Here is a 23,777-nt window from a genome sequence, read left to right as displayed (position 1 = left end):
TTTGTATTTTCAAAAAGCACAAATCAAAGCAGAAATAAAAAAACAACAAAAAATAGATAAAGTCATAAAAAATGGAATGTTATGCTAGAAAAACGTCTCATGCAGGAGATACCCGAAAGGCATCCTGGAGAGATGCCTGAACCACCTCACCTGGCTCCTTTTGATGTGCAGGAGTTGCTCTGAGTCCCTACTAAATATTTTATCTCTAAGTCCAAACACCCTTTGGAGGGAAGCTCATTTTCTCCTCCACTTTGGACAGCAAGTCCCGGAGCAAACACTCCACCCATTTCAGCCTGTGTCTTGGTCACAGACTTATACTTGTCTTCAAACTGGAAGTCACTGCCTCATAAAGCCAACAGCACCTCATCATCCACAAAACAGGATGAGGTGTAGCCGAAATCTGGCACTTGGCTGCACCTGGAAAGTTTTTCATCAAGGTTCTGAATACAATGGATGACGAAAGGAAGAGTGTAACACCCACCCATAATAGATCTCACTGGCTACCAGCAATTCCAACCAAGCTGTCCACTGTGGCTGTACAGGGACATTCTTTACCTTTTGTTAATACTTCTGATGCAAACCCCACACGATCTGCCAAGGGCGAATTTCCAATACTGATGGAAGATTACTCCTACTATGGAAATCAACAAGTTTTCTCATCTACTGACAGATGTGTAACAAGTTGTGCTGGCAGATTTTAGGAGGTAACCTTTGTAAACAGTGGCTGTTTTAACATCTATTCAAACAAGAGTTTGCCTGGTGAAGTCTGGCTGCCCATACAAACTGGTCTTTTCCTTAGTTTTTAACCAAGTAATTTTTTGACTAACACTAACCAAGCATTAAAAGAGCCTGTTGCGGAAAAGACAATAGATATTTGAAGTAAATGGGAATAATTCTCTGGAAACTGTACATGAAGTGTCATTTAATTTATTTATTTTTAATTAGGAAGATATTTGAGAAGTAAAGCAGACCGGCATATCTATATAGCCAGCAGGGTTGCTAAAAATGGAAAATGAGGAAACAAGGAAAACACCCACATTTAGCTGTTGTATTAAAGTTTAGATTTCCTTGCACAAAGACGAAAATCATCTCAGACTTGGGCATGAATGATGTGATTTTCTTAAACTGACAGCACTAATTAAGACTGATGAAGGTATAATTTGTCGCACGCCCATGAACAGGAAAATTAAGTAGATGTAAGTTCTTTCTGTTCACACCCACAGAGGGGGTCCAGTCAAGTGAGATAAGTGAAGACACCTGAGTGGGAGGCCAGCGCGCCTCCAGGCTATCTCTGAGCTGAGAGCTGACTTGCTATTATGCCATCTGCTGACAACTGTACACGATGGAACAAACATGACTCTGTTTGAAGCTGCCTTTATGAATTGTTTAGTAAGTTGTCGAGAAAGAAAACTTTTTAGACACAGCAGAAATACCCAGGAAACTGGGCTTCTTCTGGTGGATGTCTGCTCTCTCATTATTGAATTTTGCTGCTAGAAAGTAAAGAGGAGAGCAGCTTAAGTGTGTAGCTCAGTCAGCCATGCGTTGGTTGAAAAAAAAATCCTTCATTAAAATCGAATCTCTAGATCTCTAGCATTCATAAAGACCAAACCAAAAACACATCTATGTCCTGTTTTGAGAACAGAACATTTTCTGTGTCTGTGGCTGAAATAGACAAACCTCAAACTAAACATGCCCACGGATGTTCAGGCATGTATTAAACTTGACACAATGCATATCTGCAATCTCTACCAAGAGTAAGGAGCACTATGGAATTACATCTGCCTAAACTTTAGATGGAAAGAAAAGAAACTTCAAAAGAAACCTCCAAACTTTAGTCTGTGGCATTTCTTATGCTCTTTGTTGCGCTGCACACCTACTCACTCTGTTTGCTGCTGTGGTCTTGCTCTTCCTTGCTTGATGTTTGGAGCTAATGAATGTTTATGGAGGAGTTTCCATAAACAAACCAATAATAGTGACACAGAATTCATGCAGGCATTCATATATACACAAAGTTTGCCTCAGAGATCAGCACTACAGACAAGACGTGCACACGCACACACAACCCTATTTGCATGCCAAACAAAGCAGAGAAACATACTACATGAATGCAGAGTGTGTAACCTGTACATATTCACATATGCATGAGTACATACACACATTTCCGTTAGCTGCTTTAAAGCCAGTGCAGCATTGACATATACCTGTGTTCACTGCTGCACACCTTGTACACCCAGGTTTGCCCAGTTGTAAAGAAACACTCGTTTTCCCTGGGAGGTTTCTGCTCTCCTAACCCGCTTCACTCTGCAGAAAACAAAGTGTTTGTTTTATTTTTTTATTACAGATCCTGTGTGGGCACGGGGGGTCAGAGAGCGGTATCTTCAGAGGGTATAAGAATGAGTCTTTATGAGTCTTTGTAAACAACTGGGAAGTAGGTGGAGGCTGTAGGTGGAGGCTTTAGGTCTGCAGTGGATTCAGGCACTGGAATCGCCCCTGGCTGGCAAACACGAAAATGTGTGTGCGTTTGATATTGTGCAGTTGTAGTCTGGGTAAAAAGTGCATACAGTACAAGCAGGGATGAAAAGGACTTGTTGGTAGGGGCGTGCGATCAGCAATCACCACAAACAAGCATCCGGCACAGCAATCAACATGATTTCTCAATGAGTTTCCTGCCATTTCGGATCTCTGTTTCCTGCACGTCATCAACTGAAATAATCAGTCTTTATCATTTTCAGCACTTTCAACCCTTTTATTCATTTGTAAAGCTTTAACAGCTCTCCAAAAGCTCAACTCATAAAGCACCTGTAGTCGCTGAGATAATGAACCAGCAGTTAGCGCACAGACATTACACCTGCACCAGTCTTGTCACATACACTATACTATAATATGTAGGAAGTGGAAAGTGGAAGCGACTGGGAACAACTGCAACTCAGCCACAAAATAGTAGGCCCATATAAAATCACAGAGCAGGATATGCGGATGCTGATTCACATAGCAGAGAGCTTCATGAATGGGTTTCCACGGCCAAGCAGCTGCGTCAACGCTTTACATTACATAGTAGTGTCGGATACAGTGGTGTAAAGCACACCACCACTGGTCTCTAAAGCAGTGTAGATGTGTTCTCTGGACTCATCGTGCTTCTCTATCTGGCAATCTGATGGATGAGTCTTGGTTTGGCAGTGCTTCTCTGACTGCATTGTGCCAGTGCATTGTGGAGGGGGTATTATGGTGTGGAGGTGTTTTTCAGAAGTTGGGCTCAGTCACTTAGTTCCAGTTCCAAAGGAACTCTTAATGTTTCAGCACACCAAGATATTTTGGACAATTTCATGATCCCATCTTTGTGTGAATAGTTTGGGGATGTCCCCTTCGTGTTCCAGTATGACTGCACACCACTGCACAAAGCAAGGTCCGTAAAGACATGGATGAGCAGGTTTGGTGTAGAAGAACCGGACTTGCCTGCACAGAGTCCTGATCTCAACCCGACAGAACACCTTTGGGATGAAGTAAAGTGGAGACTGCAAGCCAGGTCTTCTTGTCAAATATCAGTGTCTGACCTCACAAATGTGTTTCTGGAGCAATCATAAAAAACTCCCATAAACACTCCTAAACCTTGTAGAAAGCTTTTCCAGAAGAGCTGAAGCTGTTATAGCTCCAAAGTGTGGACCGACATCATTATGGATTAAGAATGGGATGTCACACAAGCTCATTTCTGTGTGAAGGCAGACGAGGCAATTCATTTGGCAATATAGTGTACTTCTCTTCATGACAGCTAATAAACTTCCATCAATAAACTTTGCACATTTCCTCAAAGCCAGAGAGAGCTGAAAGCAGAAATACAACTTTCAGGTTTCTTTTTTCCACAAGTAAGAAAACTTCATTCATTCAAAAGCTCACTGACATTTCCAACTATTAACTTAAAATCCTGAGCTGCATGCCATGTGGCTTATTTAATATTTGAAGAATTTAATCTTGCATAGTTCTTGGCCTTTTGTGAATTTCCCAAAAAATTCTAGATATTCACTGGCTAAACATGAAACTGAAGAAAGGCACGTCCATAGATAAATGGAGACCACAGCAGGAGAAAGATCTCTGCCCGAACTTTCTACTTCATAAATTTCTGCACTCAGACACAAATCCACCCTCATAAGGTCACAATCTAACATCTCTGGATAGTCACATTAAGCAGTTCACTCGTTCATCTTTTTGAGGAAAATTGCTAAACTGAGAGGTGTTGTCACTAAAACAGCGCTGGAGATGGTTATTCATTCTTTTATTTCATCTTTTAATCGGCTTCAGACTGCTAAAAATCCTCCTTCGAGGCTTCTTAACTGAGGAGATCTCCCATTACTCCCATTCTATTTGCCCCTCATTGGCTCCAGAGTAAATTTAGAATAAATTTTAACATTTTAGCCTTTTAGAGCTGTGTATTGCAGACATATTCCACTTCTCGCTCTCTCTGGTCTTCAGGTCTGGTTCTTCCTCATACTCACATAAAGACTCATGGAGACTGTGCCTTCAAGTCGTAGCACTTTTCTGTAAAACATGCTATACACATAGGTTATTATTATAAATGAGAAAGTTGGGGTCGGGAACGGTATCTGGTAAATCTGCTCTTGTGGATGTTTTGTTTCCACAGCAAAAAAGATTAGTTGTGGAAAGGCAGAAGTACTACATACTCTATACTAGGAGGCAACTCCTATGGCTACAGAAAGAAGTCAGAGCATGCAGAAATAATTTAGAAAAAGGACCCTACTTCTCAATTGATTCATGGCCTCAGTAAACATTCCCTTGATGAGTTAAAACCAAGATGTAAACCATAAAGCCGGGGAGCTGGGATCGGTCTTCCAAAGACTCCAAACCAGCCCACTGGATGGCTTTGGAACATAATGGGTATAGATTTTGGACTTTTAACTGTATTTTTATAAGACCACCCTTTGATTACTACATCAAAGTAATTAAACAGCTAAATGATAGAAAAGTTCCTGTTGCTTGACTTTTAACTATAGAAATTGTTGTTCTTGTTTAAAAACAAAAAACAACAACAGCAAAACTAAAATTAATACATCAATTTTTTAACTAATTAATGAAAACTTTAAGGTTGTAATAACAGGAGAGTGTGGGCAATAAGCTATAAGAACCTTTTCTGTAATTTTACATTCTGGCAGATTTTTCATTTTATCATCTTTATCAGCAGCATTTTTCTATCATGTTGAAAAACTGAGGTATGCTGTTGAAATTGCAGTTGCACTTCTCTTTCTTATATTAATTGGGATTGTAGTTACATTTCTTTACACTGACTGAAAGGGAAGTTCCTCTGTTTGCTTGAGATCAAAGTGGACTGCACATCGCCCACGATGTAAAATTGAGTTTGACATCTCTGATTTAGACCGTCCACTGCTAATTCCAAGTCTTAATTTCAACAATGTTCATTTGGCACATTACGGTCTCTGCTGGAACAATATAGCAACCAAAGTATGGTACGTGTGCCAGTTTGTCTGTCCAGTTTAAAAAAAAAGTAGAAGTAAAAATGAAAAAGCAAAAATGTCTGAAAACAAGACTCCACAAACAAATTAGTGACACTGTGGTGGCTGTGTCTGTTTTAAACTGAGTCTAAGCCCAGCAAACATGTTTCACAGTGACTCTGCTTCTCTGTAGCGAGATGATAAAAAGCAGCCAGCTGATCCTCACACCCCCCAGTGATGCTGTTTATGTTGCATTTGTGAATATGAATATCTGTGTCACTTTATATTAACGTGTTTGGGAAGCAGCTATTCTTCTCCCATGCATTTACAAGTGTGCAAAGTCCTGAAGTATTTCTTCGTGTTATGTTTATGAATAGCTGATTTCTCTTTTCCTTCCTAATTCCTCTGGCACGCCCACACATCTGAAGCACGCAGCTATCGTGCCTAACTATCTTTGTGGCGACTTTCCCTCACTTAATCACCAATGTCTAATGGTAAAAATGTCAGGACGTCCAGTTTAGTTTAGAACTAAAAGTGGACCTCATTTAGATAGCTGGACACACACACACACACACACACACACACACACACACACACACACACACACACACACACACACACACACACACTGAGGAACGGGGAGGAATTAAGTCACAGAAAACACGACCCACTGCCCATCCTGGCTCATGCGAACATAAACAACAGCAAAAAATAACAAGAGCTGCTTGTCTGTCCGTCTGTGCCTCTGGCAAAAGTCTTGATCACAGCTCCGGCCATCTGCTGCGGGTGATGAGAGCCGACAACAGTCCGCTGCATGGAGAGTCAGGCTTTCCTCTGATCCCCGATCCTCTTGTCTCTGCATCCCTTCTGCCTATCATCTGTCCACCTCCTGTCCAAACTCGCCGTCTCTGTGAAACACCGCAGACCATCCAGACAGAGGGAGAGGAAAATGAGGGTGTGCTGGTGAAACTATTATCATAGAGGATGAATACTAAATTTTCCAGTAGGGGAAACTGATCCAATGTTTTGGCCCAGATTTGCGTGACAGATGTCATTTTATGGGTATAAATTGTGTGGCTCTCTTTTTCCTCGACTGTAAGAAGGTTGCATGGCAGCACAGATCTTGCTCCTTTTAAGAGTCTGACATTTAGTGTTGTGGAAAGATGGCATTGCATGTAATGTTAGGTGTAACATGTTACACCCAACACTGCTGAACGCCAACTGAGGCCTCAGTGCTCTTCCTCTTACCGTCTACAGTTTCAAAACTCTGAAAAATCCCATTTTGTTGGCTTCATCAGGTGAGCTTTAACTTGCTCAGTTACATAATATCAGCCTGAGAGAAACACATGTTCAACTATAAATTCTTCCTCTGCAGAGGAGAGAGTAAAAGCGAGAACAAATGGTAGATTTGATGTCAGTGGTACCTCTGAGCCCAGAAGAGCGCTTATTCAGAGCAGGGATGAGCTCACATTATCAGGGATAAGCTGCTCTAACAGCCCACCCAGCCAGCCTCCTGCACTCCCGCATTGTTCCAGCACGCTCTGACTCACAAAAGGCAAAAATACATAGAAACCTCTCTGCTGCGGTGCCTCCTTGCTCCCTGTGACTCACAAAGCCGGACTACATTTAGCCCGCAACATCTGCCGCCTTCGCAGCCTTGGTGAGCTGGAGTGATGCAAAGCCGAAATGTTAAGGCAGTGCTAATAGGAGGGGCTGACAACTGGGGCAGAAATTCAGACTTCAAGAAAAGCAGTGTGATTATGAAAAGACGCCTTTAAAATCACAGAATAGCAAAATTATAGCACCTATTTTTCTCTCATACTGTCACAGGGGTGGAGGCTCAAATTAATGAAGATAAAATTTTGAGTTTTGCCTTTGCTAGTCATAAGATCATCACATAATATACAGTTTTATCTGTGCTTAAGCTTGGTGAAATTGTTTACAGTATGACGGTGCTGATGACAAAAGAATGAATCATCATTGCTGGTCTTTGGCATGGCTGTCCTCAGCAAACGTAGCAGAGCAGCTCTGCATGATGTTTATAAGGCTCTATTTTACAGGGAGTGCAGAATTATTAGGCAAATGAGTATTTTGTCCACATCATCCTCTTCATGCATGTTGTCTTACTCCAAGCTGTATAGGCTCGAAAGCCTACTACCAATTAAGCATATTAGGTGATGTGCATCTCTGTAATGAGAAGGGGTGTGGTCTAATGACATCAACACCCTATATCAGGTGTGCATAATTATTAGGCAACTTCCTTTCCTTTGACAAAATGGGTCAAAAGAAGGACTTGACAGGCTCAGAAAAGTCAAAAATAGTGAGATATCTTGCAGAGGGATGCAGCAGTCTCAAAATTGCAAAGCTTCTGAAGCGTGATCATCGAACAATCAAGCGTTTCATTCAAAATAGTCAACAGGGTCGCAAGAAGCGTGTGGAAAAACCAAGGCGCAAAATAACTGCCCATGAACTGAGAAAAGTCAAGCGTGCAGCTGCCAAGATGCCACTTGCCACCAGTTTGGCCATATTTCAGAGCTGCAACATCACTGGAGTGCCCAAAAGCACAAGGTGTGCAATACTCAGAGACATGGCCAAGGTAAGAAAGGCTGAAAGACGACCACCACTGAACAAGACACACAAGCTGAAACGTCAAGACTGGGCCAAGAAATATCTCAAGACTGATTTTTCTAAGGTTTTATGGACTGATGAAATGAGAGTGAGTCTTGATGGGCCAGATGGATGGGCCCGTGGCTGGATTGGTAAAGGGCAGAGAGCTCCAGTCCGACTCAGACGCCAGCAAGGTGGAGGTGGAGTACTGGTTTGGGCTGGTATCATCAAAGATGAGCTTGTGGGGCCTTTTCGGGTTGAGGATGGAGTCAAGCTCAACTCCCAGTCCTACTGCCAGTTTCTGGAAGACACCTTCTTCAAGCAGTGGTACAGGAAGAAGTCTGCATCCTTCAAGAAAAACATGATTTTCATGCAGGACAATGCTCCATCACACGCGTCCAAGTACTCCACAGCGTGGCTGGCAAGAAAGGGTATAAAAGAAGAAAAACTAATGACATGGCCACCTTGTTCACCTGATCTGAACCCCATTGAGAACCTGTGGTCCATCATCAAATGTGAGATTTACAAGGAGGGAAAACAGTACACCTCTCTGAACAGTGTCTGGGAGGCTGTGGTTGCTGCTGCACGCAATGTTGATGGTGAACAGATCAAAACACTGACAGAATCCATGGATGGCAGGCTTTTGAGTGTCCTTGCAAAGAAAGGTGGCTATATTGGTCGCTGATTTGTTTTTGTTTTGTTTTTGAATGTCAGAAATGTATATTTGTGAATGTGGAGATGTTATATTGGTTTCACTGGTAAAAATAAATAATTGAAATGGGTATATATTTGTTTTTTGTTAAGTTGCCTAATAATTATGCACAGTAATAGTCACCTGCACACACAGATATCCCCCTAAAATAGCTCAAACTAAAAACAAACTAAAAACTACTTCCAAAAACATTCAGCTTTGATATTAATGAGTTTTTTGGGTTCATTGAGAACATGGTTGTTGTTCAATAATAAAATTATTCCTCAAAAATACAACTTGCCTAATAATTCTGCACTCCCTGTAAACCTGACAGTTACCTCTGCTGCCCTGTTACATTTAAACACAATGCTACAGAACAGTTTAACACCACCTTTAAAACACTGAAGTTACTGGGGACTATGAAACTACATTCTCGGGTTCCAGTTCAACATTTCTTGACAACCTCTTGAGTTTTGAACATGTACAAAGTACTCAGGATTCTGTGCAGAAAGTATAAGTACTACCCATGATTCAGTAGCTTATTGAACCATATTCACATAAATTTGTATATGTTTATGTGGGACTCTAGATATGACCCTCTAATCCTTTGAGAAAAGTTGTTTTTGTAGATTCAAGTCGTGTCCCCAGTCCCGATCAGCGTTTCAGAATCAGTTTACAATGCTGTTAATTTGCCTCAAGTCCAGGAGGAGTTGTTTTCATGTTTAATTTTTGACTTTTGAATTTGTATCAAGTCCAGTTTTAAAGTTTGCAGTTCTGCTTTGTTGATGTTTATCACACGTCTTGAGAGACAATCTCAGCAAGTCGAAATCTAGTCTTCTGGCTCTCTGACTGAGGCTCCGCTGCCAATGTAAACACAGTCCTCAGAGTGTAAAATCCTTTGTAAATCTAGTTGCTGTGAGTGAAGCTGAATTCTCCACTCCACCGCTCTCCTTCTTGATATACTTACCACCGATAAGCAGCAGACATAAAGATGGAAACACAGCCAGGCGAAGCCTTCTTATGACGCAACGCGTCAACGAGCATTTGTATCGTAAACATTTTAATTCTGTTTCTTTCAAAGCTTTTACTTTTTCATACAATGACTACATCCACCCTGTGGCTACTACCAGAGTTTGTTCCTCTCTTGCTTTGCTCTTTGGATACGACTTGAGTTACACAGTTGCAATACTTGAGAGCTGAAAATGCACTTCAAACTTGATGATGATTAGGTGCCTGACATTTTAGACCCAATCACAGGGCAATCAAGGCAAAGCACTTGAGCTAAGCTATGACAATTCAGTGCCTGCAATTTACCCAGAATTCCACTTGTGCACTTTCAGATGAATAATTCCATAAACTGCTCCACTGAACAGCATGTGCGCAGCTCATAAATACGTGTTCGTCCCATCAAGGAAATCCAGCTCAGTGGTGGATTTGAATTCAATGCTTGAATTTTCCTCAGTTTGTCTTCATGTTTGTTGCTCTGCTGGCGTTTGAGGTCTAATTTTGGTTTTGTGTCACGAGGGAAATTGTTTTTTTTGTGTGTGTGTGTTTGATAGGCTCTTGTGTGCACTTGTAAAAGCCCATTTAGACATTAACAACAACATTTAATGGGCTTGAGTGCATGATGCACAGCACACAGCTGTATTTGTTACTGTGGGGTTAAATGTGATCTTGTGAGTATATGAAGCCTGGTCGCTCTAATGACGGCACTTTTTATCTCCCGCTCTATTACTCTCTCTGACACTCCTATTTACTGTTTGTAGATGCATCAAGGGTGTACGCTGGCTCTTTGCTCGCGTTCATATAGAGCAGGATGGACAGACACATCAACCATCCACCCCACAGTACAGCTCTGGTCAATTATTAATGAATGTAACACTCTGTAGGCATTTCAAATGTCGTTCTCTCTATGTATCCATCTCGTATTTGTCATGTTGAAGAACAGAGTAGGCTGTTTTACATGCATATTGCATACATGTATACAGGTGTGTTAACTCATATTTTGTAGCTGTGCTTAGCATGGTTTAATTAGTTTACGGTGCACATCTTATTAGTCCTGCTACATGTTATGGCCCTAAGGTTTCTTGAGTAGTGCTCTGTGTGTTGAGTTGCAGGAGTTTTCCATGTGGAGATTGCAGGAAAGGCAGAAATCTTGGCCAGTGTTCAGCAGGACTATTTAAATCCTGCCTTCCATGATTGGAGCCCTACTGCTGTCCTACTTTCCTCCTGTGACAGCCATGCCTTGGCACCACATTTGGTTGTTTTTATTTGCACACACCATAAACTTGACTACCCATCCACGCACTGTTTCACACCACCGATATAGACTTACACACATATATTACACACACCATTATTCACTCACCCATCCAAATCACTGAATTCAGGTGTTCAGATCGCGTCCATGGTCTCAGGTGGACAGAATTAAACACCTAGGCATGCAGACTGCTTCTTTTGGTATTCAGCTGCTTAATTCCAGATGAAAGCAATTTGTGTATCTGGATACAATATATCTGGTTTATTGTTGGGTTTAATAAATCTTGTTAATCCTTTCTTGGTTAATGGGGTAACTACTCGATGTTCCAGCCTTTGAACCGGTCATATGCTCTGGGCTTTCATCCATACAGTGTTGAGTATATGGGTGCATTCAAGCTGACAAGTAATGACATCAAGCGCACGATGAAGGACATGCGGATCAGAAGGTCGGTGGTTCGATCCCAGGCTGCCTCCGGGCTGCATGTCAAATATCCTTGGGCAAGATACTAACCCCATGTTTGCCTACTAGTGGTGGTCAGAGGGCCCGGTGGCGCCTGTGTCCGGCAGCCTCGCCTCTGTCAGTGCGCCCCAGGGCAGCTGTGGCTACAACGTAGCTTGCCATCACCAGTGTGTGAATGTGTGTGTGAATGGGTGAATGACTGAATGTAGTGTAAAGCGCTTTGGGGTCCTATGGACTAGAAAAGCGCTATACAAATGCAGGCCATTTACCATGTTGGTTGAAAAGCCCAGTGTGGGTCGGTTTACTCTTAACCTCCAGTAGTTACCATCTTGGCTACACAGTGGTCAGCTAGCAGTAACTTTAAGCTAGTAGTTGGAAGATACATTGCTGGTCTCCATGACAATACCAACATAGCTGGTTAATTAATAATACAGCTATATACCTATATAGCTTGAATAGACTTGAATAGACTTGTAAATATAAACCTTATTTGTGTTGTTTGGTGTTTAACTTTATTGAATTGTCTTAATTTGTGTAGTAACTTAGTACCTCTGTGGTAACTCACTGATCTCATTGAGGTCAACACGCACACTGACATGTTGACAATCCTGTCTATACAAGCATTTCCTTTACATAATGTATGATATGAAGGTGCACTAACACGGGTTTATTCATTACTATTGAGAAAATGTGAAACAAAAATCCTGCCAGTCACTCTGTGAGGCTGATCTTTCATAATGTAGAAGAGAGCAAAGGCTGAGTCTTTGTCAGTTTCCTGAATTGACATTCATAGCCTTAAGCAGTAATCGGTGGGGGTGTAATTTGGTGGGCTTCTATTATTCGGCACACTAATTCACCTCCACATTTGCAGTGAGCAGTTGGCACTGATTTGAAAGTGTGTGTGTGTGTGTGCAGGTGCAGGTGCAGGTGCATTTCACATATGCTGTGAAGGCAGTGGCTGTACTAAGGCTGGGCTAATTACAGGCAGGTGCATTTGATTGTGCCCCCACTCTAGTCCATTTATGTCGTGCACTGCTGTCACATTCTCCTGTGGCTCTGAGCAGGTATCTTGTGCCACCCAAATTTAAAATGCCTGACACTTAGGTCCATAATTTGTTAGACAAAGGAATTGGGGGAGGGGGGGTGGCTCCCTGTTAAATCCAGAATTGAATTTAAAATCCTGCTCCTCACATACAAGCTCCTGAATCATAGCCCATCTTATCTTAAAGACCTCATAGTACAGTATCACTCTGTTTATACACTTGCCTGCATTTAATCATTATTCATCTCTGGTTCTCTTCCACAGTGTGTCTTTGTCCTGTATACTGTACTCACATGCCCAACAGATGGCTAGTCCTCACCGAAACTGGTTGTGCTGGAGGTTTTTTCCTGTTAAAAAGGACTTTTTCCTTCCCACTGTCGCCAAAGTGCTTGTTCATAGGGGGTCATATAATTGTTGGATTTTTCTCTGTATGTATTATTGTAGGGTCTACCTTAAAATATAAAGCATCTTGGGGCGACTGTTGTTGTGTTCTGTATAAATAAAACTGAATTGAATTGAGTATTTTACAAGTCCTTTCTAAATGTTGACAATACACTTACACATTTAAGAAATATAATTTCTTAATTATAAGGATTTTTGTAATTTTCAATCAATAAATCATTAAGTTGACATTTTAATGGATGACTAACCTGACCCGAGTCTACACCCCTACAAAGTTTTATCAGAATTACTTCAAAACGTTTCGAGCTACCATGTTTACAGGCTGACACGCTACCAAAAACACGACCTCCTTGGCAGAGGTAATGAAACAATCCGCCAAATACATTAGGGTACATTCTCAATTAATAGAGTCATTTATATAAGCTGAAGTGAATTTCACGCATCAGAGACCCCAGCTGCTCAGGCATAAATACATCTGACACATAAAGAGAGCGGAGCATTTGTTAAACAGCTGTTTACAGCTGTTATAGGCCCTCGCTGCACATCCTCTGACAATAAGTTTGCTTTAGAAAAAAGTAGATGGAGTGGTGAAGGAAATATATTTCTCCTGTGGTCATTTCATTCTATGTTATTATTATTACAGTTAGCATAATTACTGTAATTATGCGCATGGTTGGAGGCCAGGTTATGGCAGGTTATGATAGAGAAACAAACAGAAGGGCTGCCGCCGTGTTAGAGAAAAAAACGAGAGAAGCGACGAGACTCCGGAGGGCCACCTCTTAGCAGCCAAAGCCATGGCAACAGCAGGCCATAATGACAGGCCGGCGGAGTGGGACACAGCATGGTGATTGCTTCAATCGCAGTCATATCAAACACACGCCGCTCTGCATTTTGTTTTTGTCCTTCTGAGAAGCAATTTGTTCATTCATTTAGGCGGGCGTGCTAAATGGAGGTAATTTCCAAAGACTGATTGCAGCCTGAAAAGTCTGGTTTCAGTCTTCAGGGAAATAGAAACCGTTTAGTATCTGAATCTTAATTGAGCGACTGTCACCGTGTGTTGTTTCACCGCTGATGAAGAGTGTGTGTGTGTGTTGCTGTGATATCCAGAATAATTCAAGTGTCCGCATATCTGAATAAATCTCACCGAAAAAGCGGCAGAGTCAAAAGACACTCACTCGCAGGTGAATTGAAATCATTCAAACTTTATTCATCCTGCTCATCAACCATCATTACAAAGCTTTGGGGCCCCTAGCTCTGATTGTCTTCTGAGCTGTATCACCCACCCAACATTATCCAAATATTCACAGAATTACAAAAAAAAAAAAAACTTGCTCATTCTTCTCAGTTCACAGATAACCCCCTCCCAAAACATAATGTGCACATCAAAGAGGACAGTGGGCAACAATGCAGTTCATGTTTACTTCCCTGTGACACATAAAAGCTCAGCAGGTACACACAAAAAAATTGCTCTGATCCCACAAGGCTTTCATGTTCAAGTTTTTTTGTTTTTTTTTAAAGCAGCTTCACTTTTCTCCCTCACAAGAAAAGAGGGGCCAGCTAATGTGGAGATGATGAGGTTTTTTTTGTTTTGTTTTTTAGCGTACCATTTTCACATCCCCTCTGGCATAACCCAAGAAAGAATAGCCGACACTTTAGACATGACAGCAGGACTATTAGTGAAACACTCTGACACGAAGCAGAACAGCCGAGCAAACGTCTTGTACAATCAAAAGAGCGCTTACAGCCACTCGGAGCAGGCTCTCAAATGAACGGTCGACAGGAAACACGTTCTTCATCTGAATCACAGTCAGATATAGAAATCTGAAGAAGAGCGTTTGCAGATGCCCGCGTTTAATTTTTTATTTGACGGATGCAAACATACGTTGAAAGTTCACGTAAAAGGAAAAAAACTACATTCGACTATCAGAAACCTCTGTAGAGACCCAAAGTGTCCAAAATTGCAGAAATATGTATAAATGTATAGTTTCACTGAAAAAAAAATGAGGATAATTACTTTTTTTTATTCCAAACTGTCAGTCGGTCTTTATCGGTTAGATCAAATCTAACACCAGGTTTTTCGTCCTTTTTTGCAAAGCATGAAAAACAAACATGGTTCAGTTCAATAAATAAATAAATACATAAAACAATTTTCATTCATTTTTTTTGGTCTATATTTAAAATTAATGCAAATACTTTTGATAATGTATCATTTGTTTAATATTAGCAGATTCACAGGTGCTTTAAGCAATTTCGGAGTTGCATTCACAGTCATGGTTTTTGTTTGTTTGGGGGAAAATGATGAAAGTCAGCATCAGCTGCCAGCTCCTTTACAGCCGTGGATCTCAGAGTGGGATCTGAGGACGTCTCAGAGGTCCGGAGTAATAACATCTTAGCAAGTAAGGAATTGCTAAGTAGATAAATTTATGCTATTAGCTATATATTGTCCTTTATTTTGGACCAGTAGAAACTCCAAGAGTCAAAGTGGTCTTGCTAATGCAAAGCTGGATTTATTAGCCAACTATTGAGTTAGTGAACACATGCGTGAGTCAGTCAGCTTTTCATCTAATGCTTAATCCAAATTAGCTAACCCGGTGTTAGGATTGGAGGTGGATGTTTGGAAAATATTCTCCTCTGTAAGGAGTCCCAGGACCCAAAGATTTTGAGAAGCCATGCTTTGGTAAAGGATAAGGCTGCTGATACTCCGTATGTTACTGAAAAAGCCAACAACACATCGCTCTTACGACATATAATCAATCAAGTTTGATGTCTCCAGTGCCTTTGTTGTCCAAAAATATCTGAAACACACTCACTGAGTCAAACTGTACTACTGTACAGTACTGTGCAAATGTTTGGAGCCAATCCACATCTCTTTTCCTTCCTATAGCTTTAAAATGATACAAGAGCAATAGTTCTCCAGGCTTTCTGAGGTTCTTTCAAAGCTTTTCTTTGGACAATTGCTGCTTTTCAGTCCTGTGCTTGTAGCTGGTCAGTTTTAATGGATTGTGTCTGAACAAATTGAGAACCAAAGGCGTGTCAGGCCAAAAACAGCTATCTACAACAGATTAACAGTATCTGAAGATCATGTCCTTAAGAAACAGGAAAGAATCCAGCAAAGACCTGACACAGGACCTGAGAGATGGATCTGGACCTTCAGCTCATGCATCTGATGTTCACTGAAGCTTCATCAGAAATGGTCTCAGTGGAAAGATGGTTGAGGTGTGCCAAACTACACAAGACTGAAAATCAGTGGCAGCAGTTCTGGTGTCTGTAAAACACAGTGAAGGCTCTTTCATGGTTGGGAGCTGCATTACAGCAGCGAATGTTTTGAATGTCCTCCAAGAAGCCTGGAAAACTATTCCTGAAGACTACTTAAAACAATAACAAGAAAGCTGCCTAAGAGAGTTCAGACTGTGCTGAAGAATAAAGGTGGTCCTACCAACGCCGACTTTCAAGCTCATTACAATTGTACGCGCTGCATTACCATGTTTGTATACATATGTTTCAATAAATCGTCGTACCTATTTCCCATTTTTCTAACAACATATAAAGAAATAAAGGGTGACTCTAGACTTTTGCTCAGTACTGAGCCTTCTTTAGGGAGTTGTGGTGTGCTTTCACAGCAGGAAGTTGGCAGACCAATTTACATATTGCTGGTTTTGGTCTTTTCATGGGAGCAAGAAAATACAAAACCACAGCCTTCTTCATGTTTGCCCATGTTTTACAGTGCATGTAACCTGAAAAGGTTTTTACACATATCTGAAGACATTTCACATGTCTAATAAATAAAAACTATCATGCATTGCACACATTCAGATTCTCACAGCTACTTCATAGAACCGTGCATCCTCTCCTCGCGTCTGTTGCCTGATGGCTTCATTGCTTTTTATTTCTGAGCAGCAGCTGTGTGTGTCTATTTTATTATTATTGTTACCTGTGGTTTGACACACTCAAACCACAAACACGTAGTGTGGTTAAGTACTTAGCTCTGCTGAATGGGAGATTAATTCTGAAGCCACTAAAGTAGGTTCGATGTGCAGTTTGTTGTAGTTTTGCATTATGTATAACATGTACAGAATTAATATTTTAAACCGTTTCCACATGCCTTGTTCCATCTCTGCTGCCTGAAGTGGTAAGCCGTGCACACCACGAACCACCAAATCGATGGAAAAGCAGTTTTCATCCAGTGATTCATGAAAAATACCAGTTAAAATACAGTAATGGGGCTCTTTAAGTCCCAATCATAAATAATACATAGTTTAATAAATCTTGCAGGCCAAAGAAAAAAAAAAACCCAAAAAAACCCCCGACATGAGCCGGGAGACATTTCTTGGCTCAAACACATACTCTCACACAACTATATTGTTCCTTCACTTCCTCAGCAGCACCCTACTGATCACCAGAGTAATAAAAGAACATAAATGACACATTAAATATGAGCAGAAAGAATTAAAAATGGATCACAGCCGAGATAAATGAAGACTCTTTAAGACCCCAGTCGGCCCAGCTGCCTTAAGAGGCTTTAAGGATCGTGCATTAACGCTCTCCCTTTGTCTTTCTGTGCTTCAGGGTTCGGATTGAGCAGCTTTCACCTGGTTGAACATGTCCTTAATGACAACGTACAGCCGTGTAACCCTAGAACCCGGGCCATAGGCGGCCTGTGAGAGGAGATGATTAAATATTCAAGCGCCACGATCCACAGGCTTCAAGTCTTTGTCCCATCAAGGAGTTTGATGTTTTTATTTGTGCCAGTGTGTTTAATTATTGTATATGCGGCACAGGGTTGCTGGTAGGTTATTAAATCCATGCCTTTCATATTCAGGGCGAAGGGCCTGGAGATCTTATTGCAATAACGCCCAAGCTGTACAGTAAATCCCCACATCCAGAAGCATCACCTTAACAGAGTCTCCACAAGGTGAGGTGTGATCTTGTCTGGCTGTTCGATGAAGTACCAGGGGTTGGAGAAAAAAAGATGTTAGTGCTTCTTGGTGGATGGAGAGCCTGCCCAGAGGGCAACAGCAGTATTGACAGGGTGGTGAAGGCAGAGAAGGACCTTAGAAGGAAGAAAGGGAGGTCAAAAAGCTGACGAGACACAGGCTTCATACATGTGCTCAGTCTCTGTGGGACTTGTATGGCCAAATTGAGTATCCAGCAGTTTTTAGGCTTACCCTCAGGATAAGGTCTCCATCTCACTGGCCTTTTTATCCCCCCGTCCCTTCACTGATTTCAACTCTAGAGTCAGTAAGAAAAAAAAGGCCAAAGAAGGAAGAGTTGTTTTGTGCTGTCACGTTAATGGTTGTGAGTTGATCTCAGTGTCTGTCTGGCCTCTTAGGAGGCTCTTCGGAGGCCTGACAGCCGATCCCTTTATGTCATTATGTCTCCTCAAGGACTTTAAGTGGCATATGTTAGGAAAGAGAGAGAGCGAATGAGAGCTTGAGAAACGGAGAACAAACACAAGTAACATGATACTATCCCAGTGTGATACACACAAAGCACACTCTGTGCTGCACAATAGACCCGATATCGCCACTTCTCTATTGACTCCCAGTCGCATGAAACAGATTTCCTTCAAAGAACCACTTTCATCCGAAACCCTCTCATATCCACTGCAGTCAGGGCTGCAGAGGCGTACAGCTGGGTTAAACTTCCCTCCCAGTGTTCCTCCAGCTTTTGTGCCTTCCCACCCTGATAAGGTCTGATGGATCGGAAAGGAGAAAGATTAAAATTCAAGTCCAAGTATGTCCAATCCCCTTTTTCCTAATTTATTTTCATGTCAAACCAAACACACATAGAAGGAAGAGGGGATACTCTAATTCAAGATAAACCCAGACATTTCTCAAGGATAGCCTTATTCCCCCAAAAACCCCAGACCAGCCAACAATCGTAGTCTCATGGGTCACGATGAGTTAAACAATGCAGTTTGTTGGGCACTCGGATAATTTTCAAGTCTATGAGGAGTTTTCCAGTCTATGAGGACTGAGTTTGTGAGGGTTTTGTCCCTTGCTTATTTGTCCGACCTCGAGTTCCTGCAGCAGTCTTTGAGTTGATTCCAGTTCCTGAGGCAGGGGTTGCAGCAGCAGGCACTGGTGGCTGGCTGCGGTGGGCTGGATGTCTAAGCAGGGTTGTGCGTACAGGCTGCTGGAAGGAGTGTGACTGCTGCTGAGGCCGAGCCTGAGAGGTCAGACGGTACCGCAGTAACTGGGAACGTAGGAGCATCTTTGTGTACTGGACTTCCGGCATGATGAGCCTCAGGCAGAGCTCCTGGTCCTGGCTCGAGAAGCTTTGGGTAATATTTACAGGGAGGTCATAACCGACTATGTCAACTTTGCCGCTAGGCTGCCAGGGGCGGAGCTCCTTGTTTTTGATTTCAGCAGCTGAACGAACAAGCGGCATGCCTTCACCGAAACACCTTTTCATCAGCTTCTCCTGGGCCTCACGAAGGAGGCGCACCTCCCTCGCCACACAGGCTGGACCCACAGCAGAGATTTGACGCCACAGTGAGGCGTTAAAGTGATCATAGAGCTGGGCATCTAAGGAATTCCAGGCACGGATCTTTTTGCGAAGATCATCAGTCAGGCCCTGCTTGGAACTTGGCGTCCGCATGTTGAGCTTAACATACAAAATGTCATCCAGATCCCAGGAAAGGAGGTGTCGAAGTAGAACCAGAGATTCATCAAAGTACTCAGAGATCATCACCAGCGAGAACACTCGCTCCACCTGTGCTACAAAAGCTTTTGCATAAGAGACATCTTTCGCTGGGCGATCTTTGTCTCCGCCCAAGTCGTAGGTCAAGGTGTTACGTGCATACATGGAGTAGTTCTCCTCTGGTTTGTAGTAGCGCCAGGGTTCATCTAAGAAAGCTTCCAGTGAACCATTAGGGACCCTCTTGAAACTCTGACAGTACTGGTTATAGTAACTGAACAAGGACTCAAACATGGAGCCAGGCTCTCTCAGGATCGTGACGTATATCGTATCATTTGGCATCAGTCGTTTCAGCTCAGCCTTATTGAAGCGCATGTGGTTGGTGACGATGTTTGGCGGTAGCGTGTGCTGATGCACAGAGTGAGTTGTGAAGGATCGCGGGTAGCAGAACTGGTGACCGCAGGCCTGTATGGGTAACGCCACCGTCAGGTTGTTGCGCTCTGCAAAGCGGAAGAGCAGATTCTGCATGGTGCTGCTGGCTGTTTTGTGGGTTTTCAGGAAAACCATGTTACTGTGCTTAGGCTTCAGGCCGGAGTAAGGGTGAGAGTGCAGGGCTGGACAACCGAGGTGGAAGGCATCCATGGTCCTGGTGGCAAAAAACAACAACAGTTTACTTAAAGCTGCATTAGCTTAAACAGCACAAAGAGCAGCTGTTCTGGATAAAATGGTGACATTAGAGACAAAGCTGCACACAGATAATGGAAGAAACTAATGTGTTGTACAGAACAGAAGCAACACAACGGGAAGGCAAAAATAGTAACCATAAATGGGACTGAAGGGAAAGGTAGAAAGATATAGCCGCGAGAGGAGAGGAGGCCAGAAATGCAATATATGATATAATATACAGTGTGTCTGTTTTTATTGTATAGTGGACTGACATTCAGGGAACACACAGATGATAGTACGAATTATTACTTTTCAAAGTGTCATGTACATTAAGTTTTTATTGGCAGAATTATTCATGAACTTTATCAAAAGATCTTGGTGGCAAATGTTTATCATTTTTTAATGAAGACGTTCATACTTTATACATACAGTTAGGTCCATATATATTTGGACAAGGACACAAGTTTAGTTTTTTTTTTGCGGTCAAACTCTTTTTAAAGGGACCAAAAATAATTGGACAATTAACTCAAAGGCTGTTTCATCAGTAGCTGTGGGCAGTTCCTTTGTTATGTCATAATCAATTTTAGCAGATAAAAGACCTGGACTTTATTTAAGGTGCGGTTCTTGCATTTGGAAGATTTTGCTGTGAACAGACAACATGCAGTCAAAGGAGCTCTCCATGCAGGTGAAACAAGCTATCCTTAAACTGTTAAAGCAGAAAAAAGCCTTTCCGAAGAAGTGCTACGATATTAGGAGTGGCAAAGTCTACAGTTTGGTCCATCCAAAGAAAGAAAGAAAGAAAGCACTGGTGAACTCAGCGATGCAAAAAGACCTGGACGTTCATGAAGACAGCTTTGGTGGATGATCGTAGAATCATTTGCATGGTGAAGAGAAACAGCTTCACAACAGCCAACCAAGTGAACAACACTGCGTGAAAGACTGCAATGCAAGGTGCAAGTCACTCATAAGCCCCAAGAATAGAAAGGCTAGATTGGACTTTGCTTAAAAAAATATCTAAGAAAGCCAGCACAAAAATATTCTTTGGACAGATGAAACCAAGATCAACATCTATCAGAATGATGCCAAGAAAAAAGTATGGAGAAGGCGTGGAACGGCTCATGATCCAAAGCATAGCACATCATCTGCAAAACATGGCAGAGGGAGTATGCTGGCTTGGGCCAGTGGCACTAGGCACTAGTATTTATTGATGATGTGGATGAAGTGGAATAGTCTTGAATGGCCAAGTCAGTTACCTGATCTTAACCCAGCTGAGCATGCATTTCACTGTTGAAGACTAAACTTCGGTCAGAAGGGTCCACAAGCAAACAGCAACTGAAAGACTGCTCTGCAGTAAAGGCCGGGCATTAAAAAGGATTAAAGCATTAAAAAGGAGGAAACCTGGTGATGTCCATGAGTTCAAACCTTCAGACTGTCCTTGCCATCAAAGGGTTTTCAACCAGGTATTAGAAATGAACATCTTATTTTCAGTTATTTAATTTGTCCAATTACTTTTGACCCACTGATATGAAGAGATTATGTTAAAAGAAATGCTTTAGATCCTCACATTTTTATGCAATTGTTCAACCCACTAAATTAAAGTTGAAATTATGCACTTCAACTTCTGGGATGTGGTGGAAAACAGCTGACATGTGCAGTTAATGCATTTGCTGTAAGCACTGCAGGATACCAGTTCTAAATTCTCCTAAAATCTGAGGTGTTTGGTACATATCACTGAATAAAGTAACATAAAGAATGCAGTGCTCACTGCAGAGTCAATGATAAGAGGTGGGATGTGGAAACAAGAGCGTTCAGTGAAGTGAGACGATAAAGACGTTGAGAATAGGAAGTCGAAGAGAGCAAAATGCTGGGCTGTCAAAAGTCTACAGCACTCTACTTTTATAATTGGTCCCTCGACCAGCATGGCGGTGCTTAGGCGCTCAAGGTTTCTATGCTTGACTTTAATAATAAGCCCCTCTCTATTAATTTGCCTATGAGGCAAAAGTGTGGCACAACGACTGTCAGGATTTTTCACTGTAACAAGGACCATATGGATTTATAGAAGAATAACGGATATTTAATGTGTTTTCATATCGTGGGTCACTCACCAGGTCAAGTGACCCCCATGGTGCAGCAGAAGACTGATGGTACTGATGGCAATGATGACCAGGAATATCTTCTTCTTCCACATCTGTGGGAAGCAGAGGGAAAAAGAGACGGCGAGTGAGAACTTAAGCAAAAACAGAGAGCAGGAGGGTGGCGGGAACGAGAGCAGATGGAGGTGTAAGGAGAAAGCAAATATGAGCATCAGGTTCGAGGGAGAGCGACGGAGAAAATGGGCAACGCGAATTTGGGGGACAAGAAAAGAAGAGAAGGTTAAGAGACTGAAATGATGAAAGGAAGCAGTAATGAAAAGCGAAAGGAGAGAAAGGAAAGGGAATCGAGAAAGCGAATAAGAGCAAGAGACGGACACGACGCAGGATGATTTATTCAATAACTGCTGGGATCCATTAGCAGGAGAGGGGGATGCGTCTTGGCTTTTGTCACTCACTAATAACACAGTGAACGATACCTTCATTACCTTCCACAGCTGTAACAGTCACATTTACTGACACCCTGGGCAAATGGCCTCGTACATTAGGTCTTGTTAGAAATGACATACGCACGTGTGGAAAGCAAAAAAACAAAAGCAGCACATCACGCTGAGATCGCTCTATAGCAGAAACTCCTCGTGACACTCGACCCGTGCTGCTGAAAAGCTACGACGGGCAGTGGAACCCGGGAGGAGGTCCAAGCCTCTCTCGACAGCGTCTCACTTGCATAACAATAGCTGACGTCTCTCTCCTTGATTACACTGTGATGTTACGATCTGCATGGATGCCAGCAGAGGAGACGCGAGCTCGCGTTACTCCCAGCAGCCGGATTTTACGCTGCATATGCCGTTTGTGAAGGAGCACAAGTGCATCAGTTTGAAGCACCCGTGGTCCCAGTGGGGGAAACTACTGACCGTGGCAGAGCTGCTGCCACCCACTCAAACAAACATGATCGTTAATCGTTTGCTGTACAGATGCAGATGTTGTATGCAGGAGTGAAATAATCAATACATTTCGACAAACATTGTTTTATTTGATTTAAATGGTGGCTTAATGTCTTTTTTTTAATAGATCAGTTCAAGATTATCTCAATAAAATGTACTGCCCCCTAAAAAAGCTTTTTTTTCACTAAACAAGAACTCACGTTTTAAATTCAGAAGCAAGCACATACTCAATAAAGCTGTCAAATAACGCATTTCAGGAAAAAGACAAGAAAAAAAACACAGCTATAGAGCACAGAGTCAGGCTTTTGTTCAAAACCCACAGCTCATGAATAAAAACAAGATTTGGGGGGGATCTTTGTGCAGAGGAAGCACAATTGTTGGAGAACAGTAAGTCACGAATCCAAAGTCAAATCTCCAAATGTACCCAATAAGTAATTAAGCTTTCAGTGAAGAACAGCTGACCTCATGTTGATTTGTAGAAGATTAAGAGAGAATGAGCCGAGTGTATACCGACATTC

At 42.1% G+C, this 23,777-nt stretch overlaps 1 protein-coding gene across 1 annotated transcript in view; it reads right to left on the bottom strand.

The window, feature by feature from the left end:
• Positions 1-14,135: 14,135 nt before the first annotated feature.
• The window catches only part of gal3st3 (galactose-3-O-sulfotransferase 3), a 52,898-nt gene continuing 43,256 nt past the window's right edge, over positions 14,136-23,777 (bottom strand). Inside the window, exons 2-3 of the mRNA XM_004570673.2 lie at positions 22,331-22,413; positions 14,136-20,205 (exon numbers count right to left, since the gene is read on the bottom strand). Of these exons, the coding sequence (XP_004570730.1) occupies positions 18,885-20,205; positions 22,331-22,413 (1,404 nt within the window). The 3' untranslated portion in view covers positions 14,136-18,884. The remainder of the gene's footprint in view (positions 20,206-22,330; positions 22,414-23,777) is intronic.

The sequence above is a fragment of the Maylandia zebra genome, linkage group LG3 (genome assembly GCF_041146795.1).
Source record: "Maylandia zebra isolate NMK-2024a linkage group LG3, Mzebra_GT3a, whole genome shotgun sequence".
NCBI lineage: Eukaryota > Metazoa > Chordata > Actinopteri > Cichliformes > Cichlidae > Maylandia > Maylandia zebra.
This window is presented reverse-complemented; position numbering and strand designations above follow the sequence as displayed.